At 40.4% G+C, this 5,996-nt stretch overlaps 1 protein-coding gene across 2 annotated transcripts; it reads left to right on the top strand.

Moving 5' to 3' along the window:
* The first annotated feature begins 310 nt into the window (after positions 1–310).
* Positions 311–5,412, top strand: LOC136850033 (actin, muscle-like). 2 transcript variants are annotated; one of them, XM_067123579.1, is made up of 2 exons: positions 311–2,009; positions 4,206–5,412. In XM_067123579.1, exon 2 carries the CDS (start codon positions 4,226–4,228, stop codon positions 5,354–5,356), a length of 1,131 nt encoding a protein of 376 aa, XP_066979680.1. In that variant the 5' UTR covers positions 311–2,009; positions 4,206–4,225; the 3' UTR covers positions 5,357–5,412. The 2 variants fall into 2 exon arrangements, with proteins under 2 accessions (XP_066979680.1, XP_066979681.1); XM_067123580.1 differs by having other exon boundaries at positions 1,833–2,013.
* The last annotated feature ends 584 nt before the right edge of the window (positions 5,413–5,996 follow it).

Genomic DNA, 5,996 nt, shown 5'->3' with positions numbered 1-5,996 from the left:
GTGTATTGAATTGTGTACACTTTGACAATCTCTGTATGTGGCCTTAAGCTGAAATTAAAGCATACTTTTATTATCATCATCATTATTAATATCAGCATTATTGTTATCATTCATCCCTAACCCTTCAGCATTTTGTTCATACATCTTTGCAGGCAGATTATTAGTAAATGGAGGAGTGGGTGCTTGAATACAGAGAAACATCAGAGACCCGAATTATTATCTCTGGTGGTATCAGGCCACGTGAGCCGGGAACGACCTGGTATGCGCTAACAGGGCTACTTAAAGAGGAAACAGGAGGATGGGACATAAGGGAGAAGGTGGAAAGAAAGAAAAAGCAACCAAGGGAAAAAAAGAAGACCACGAGGAGAGGGGGGGGGGGGAAAGGAAAGACAGGTAAAAAAATTCTTGATAATGAAGGAAAACATTTCGAGCCTTCTACAGTACTCATAGACAGTGTTTTCTGAATATGCAATCTCATAGTCATTGTTTTCTGAATATGCAGTCTCATAGACATTGCTTTCTGAATGTGCAATCTCATAGACACTGATTTCTGAATATGCACTCTTACAGACATTTTTTTCTGAATATGCAATCTTATAAACATTGTTTTCTGAATATGCAATCATATAGACATTGTTTCCTGAATATGCGATCTTACAGACATTGTTTTCTGAATGTGCAACCTTACAGACATTGTTATCTGAATATGCAATCTTATAGACATTGTTTTCTGAATATGCAATCTTAGAGACATTGTCTTTTAAATATGCAGTCTTATAAACACTGTTTTCTGAATAAGCAATCTTATAGTCATTGTTTTCTGAATATGCAATTTCAAAGACTTTGTTTTCTGAATAGGCAATCTCAAAGACTTTGTTTTCTGTATAAGCAGTCTTATAGACATTGTTGTATGACTAAGCAATCTTACAGACATTGTTACCTGAATATGGAATTTCATAGACATTGTTTTTTTATATGCAATCTTATAGACACTTTTCTGAAAATGCAATCTTATAGACATTGTTTTCGGAAAATGCAATCCTATAGACATTGTTTCCTGAATATGCAATCCCGCGATGCATAAATAACGTCAAGAAGAAGATAACGAGGCTAAAACAAGACATCTCAGATGCCACCCGTTAATTGTGAAGGAATAAGGAGATGAGAGAAATGGCAACGTGGAGGTAAGAAAGAAGAGACCGTCATGAAACAGAACCTCGGCCAAAGGAAATGACACGTAACGGATGGAGGGGGAGGAGGAGGAGGGGAGAGACCGGATCATCTCTCACAGTCATTTCACATCTTCAGAATGGCAATGTTATGCGGTCCTTCCCATCACACCATCCCCCTCCCCACCCCTGTAACTAGCCCTTCTTCCTTCCCATTGGCCACTTCGTCCTCCTCCCCGACCAATCAGCCCGGTTCCCGCCCCCCACCGCCCCCACCCCTGCTCCTACGCTACCTGAATGATTGCCATGCCATGACCGACCCTCTAAGAGTGGCTACCTCATGAAAGACCACTTCCTCAGAAAGACCACTCCCCCAAAAAGACCACCCCCCCAGAAAGACCACTCGAAGATGGCATTTATTCCCTGTGATTGACCCGCTTTGAGAACCCCGCGACTGCAGACAGGTTTCTTTGAACCCATCAATCAAATCTGCTTTTGGTCAAAGCGCCCCCCGCCCTCCTTTTCAACCGCCCTTTGGGTACTACTGGTCCTCCACCTCGTTCTTCGGCGGACGGACAACGCCGTCTTGGCAGCTATTATCGTGACCTCGCAATCTTGGCAGGGTAAAGGAAACCTTATATACATATATGGCAACGTCAGCCAGGTAAGATATTATATTAATTGTGGCCGTTCCTTCTGCGGTACCAGTAGGTCGCCGAGGGTCGGAGCTGCGTGTAGGGGGAGAGAAGAGAGGCGTCGTCTCGCACTTGTGGACACAAGAAGAAGAACGGGAAGGAAACTCCAACCGGTTTCACACGTGTTTTTCGGATCTTGAGAAAAGTGAGTGAGTGAAGGAAAAGTTTTTTTTTTTTTTCTTCAATGCAGTTTTTTAAGTCTGTTCATGTTCTTGATGTGTCTGTTAATACAGTGAGTGGTTTACTGATGGTGACTGGACCTGCTGATAACTGAGTTTTGACTTTCAATCGGTACTAGATGACTGAATGGTCTAACCCAATCGTTCAATTGAAGCACTGTGCTTGTTTCCTTCATTTAATCAGTTCCTTTCATAATTCTTTTATCTTTAAAGACAAATGTGGGAAATTAACTTCAGTGCAATGTTGTTTAAATTTTCCAATACGTTTGAGCAATTGTGTTACCAGATTATATATGTTTCTCGTTTTTAAAAATTATTATAACATTGAATTCAGATATTTTTTTGGCAATAACGATAATTAACTTTAGTACTTGTTATCTTTAATAACATTAAAGATTACTAGACATACCAGGTTATGCTTGAAGTTCATGTGACAAATACACTCACTCTTCTTTACCAAATACACAGAATTTCAGCAAAATACTCTAATCGAGCTACAACAACTGGGAAATACTAAAAATGTTTCTGATCAACTGCAAATTGAATGCCTGCCTTTTGCTCAATATTACCTGAATGGTAATTTAAAATTTTTGTGGTTGCTATTTGTGAGCTAACTCTAGCAGATAGAGCAAATACATAGAATACTGCTATTCTCATACAGTTATTTATGAAAGAGAGAGAGAGAGAGAGAGAGAGAGAGAGAGAGAGAGAGAGAGAGAGAGAGAGAGAGAGAGAGAGGCGGGGGAGGGGGGTCCAAATGTTTGCAGGTGCCTGAAAATGATGACATATTGTTAGCTTGTTATTGTGGTCCTTTGCGCTATCTTGGCGCCAAATGCACTCTTCCTTATTTTCCTCTCTTCCTTTTATCTCATATTTTCCTTTGACTTTCATTACCCATTCTGACCCCCCCCAAATAAAAGAGCTGTCTGTATTTGAAGCAGCCAATGCGTCAGTCATTTTACTGATTTCACTGTTTAGATTTGAATATAATCACCTGATGTAAGAGCAACTTGCTTTTTGGTCTTTCATGATTAATCAAACTATAATAATTCATGTAGAATATTTCAGTAAGCTACGATTACTATCGTGCTCATTGTTTTGTAATGATTCGTGAGAGTGCAGTCAAGCATTTTTCATTTCCTTGTCATTATATACTCCAATTATCGAATCCTCTTTCACCCTTCACTCTGTATTCCTTTCCTTGTCTTTAATCCCCTCTGATAAACACACATACAAACACACATGCATATATATATATATATATATGTATATATATATATATATATATATATATATATATATATATATATATATATATATATATATATATATATATATATATATATATATATGCATGTATGCATTTTTGTATGTGTATATATATATATGTGTGTGAGTGAGTGTGTGTGTGTGTGTGTGTGTGTGAGTTTGTGTGAGGTGTGTATATATATTACGACGTGCATTTCACCTTCATTCTCTATTTAAGTAGCCTGTCGTTTTATCTTCTGTCATTGTTTCCTGTCTCTCATCCTCATTAGCTTTCGTTTAATTATAAATTTAAGAAAGTAAAATTTTTTTCCCTTTAGAATCAGGCAACCATCATATAAGTACATATTTGGGAGACCTTTGTTAATTTTCTCTCATTATTTTGTTGGAATAGCATTCACAATTATATTTTATTTTGCCTTTGTGATAATGAAGTTCTGTTTTTTTAATGCCCATAAACGATTGTTCTAGAATTGCGATAATTAGCTTAAGCCATGCAATGAAATCTATTTTAAAGACAGTCACCACACATCAATGTCCTAATTATGCGACAGTCAGAATCACATAAAACTGATCGTAAATACGAAGATGACAATCAGTTATTTTAATGAGCGGGTACGTTTGCCAAAGAATGCCCGCCATGATTAAGACGAGGCTCCGTCAGTACACTGAGGAATGCAATATGTTTTGACATTTCCTGAAACGTTAGACCCATGTATCATGCTGTCATTGCGTAATGCAGAAGTATGGATGATTACTCTTTCTCTATATAAAGAATGAATGGATTAATATTGACCGTCAGCGTTAGTTCATCTTTGTCTTTAGTTCATGGGCATTATTGTGTTTTTGTAGTTTACTGAGAATTCGTTTCTTCACGTGAAACTTTCCCTTTGCAGAAGTCACTCACTAACTCACCATGTGCGACGACGACGCAACCGCGCTGGTGTGCGACAATGGCTCCGGCCTTTGCAAGGCTGGCTTCGCCGGTGATGACGCCCCTCGCGCTGTCTTCCCCTCCATCGTTGGTCGCCCTCGCCATCAGGGTGTGATGGTCGGTATGGGTCAGAAGGACGCCTACGTAGGAGACGAGGCCCAGAGCAAGCGAGGTATCCTCACCCTGAAGTACCCCATCGAGCACGGCATCATCACCAACTGGGACGACATGGAGAAGATCTGGCACCACACCTTCTACAATGAACTTCGAGTTGCCCCTGAGGAGTGCCCTGTCCTGCTCACAGAGGCTCCCCTGAACCCGAAGGCCAACCGCGAGAAGATGACCCAGATCATGTTCGAGACTTTCAGCTGTCCCGCCATGTACGTCGCCATCCAGGCCGTGCTGTCTCTCTACGCCTCTGGTCGTACCACTGGTATCGTGCTGGACTCCGGTGACGGTGTGACCCACACTGTCCCCATCTACGAAGGTTACGCTCTTCCCCACGCCATCATGCGTCTCGACTTGGCTGGCAGGGATCTCACAAACTATCTCATGAAGATCCTGACCGAGAGGGGCTACTCCTTCACCACCACGGCTGAGCGCGAAATCGTTAGGGATATCAAGGAGAAGCTCTGCTACGTCGCCCTCGACTTCGAGAATGAAATGGCTCAGGCCGCTGCCACGACCTCCTTGGAGAAGTCCTATGAACTTCCCGACGGTCAGGTCATCACCATCGGTAACGAACGTTTCCGTGCCCCCGAGGCTATGTTCCAGCCCTCTTTCCTGGGTATGGAATCCTCTGGAACTCACGAAACCGTCTATCAGTCCATCATGAAGTGCGATGTCGACATCAGGAAGGATCTCTACGCCAACACTGTCATGTCCGGTGGTACCACCATGTACCCTGGTATTGCTGACAGGATGCAGAAGGAAATCACCAACTTGGCCCCATCAACCATCAAGATCAAGATCATCGCTCCTCCTGAGAGGAAGTACTCCGTCTGGATCGGTGGCTCCATCTTGGCCTCTCTGTCCACCTTCCAGTCCATGTGGATCACCAAGGAAGAGTACGATGAGTCCGGCCCTGGCATCGTCCACCGCAAATGCTTCTAGATACCTTGAAATTATTTTAATTTTCTTTTGTTAAAGATAATACAATTATCCCTAAATTTTCCTTTTATTTTTGTTGCCTTTGAACCAAAGGAGCAGATTTTATAACTAAAAAAAAAGACAAAAACCAAAAATTGCTTCCGCTAAATAAAAGTTACCGAACAGAATTTGAAGCACCCTTTGATTTATCTTCACAAAATCCTCCCTTTGTGCGATTGGAGTTCATATTTTCTTTGAGTATATTTTTCATTTGTTTTCTTCTTCTGTACCTTTTCAGTTTATTTTTTGCTTATTTTGCTTTTATATTTTCCGTTCACCATGTGCTTATGTTTTAAAAAATGCCAAAGGTTGTTATACAAAACTAAAAAAAATTAATAAAAAAATAAAAATTAAAAGAAAGTTCCAATAATCATTGCGCCTTGTAATACACATAATCGACAGGAAACTAATCGTCATTATCAATGAAATTCTCTTAAATAGTAATGAATTCTGTTATTTTCATTGATATCTTCCTTATCCATCTCCTTACTCTGGGAACTAATCTTCTGGTTAGTGTTTGTGTCTTCTTGTAAAAAAAAAGATGGTGAAAAATTCTCAGTATGTTACATAATTGAACATGAATATGAATCTCTCCTTTCAGTCT

This window comes from Macrobrachium rosenbergii, chromosome 21 (assembly GCF_040412425.1).
Source record: "Macrobrachium rosenbergii isolate ZJJX-2024 chromosome 21, ASM4041242v1, whole genome shotgun sequence".
NCBI classification, from domain to species: Eukaryota; Metazoa; Arthropoda; class Malacostraca; order Decapoda; family Palaemonidae; genus Macrobrachium; species Macrobrachium rosenbergii.
This window is presented reverse-complemented; position numbering and strand designations above follow the sequence as displayed.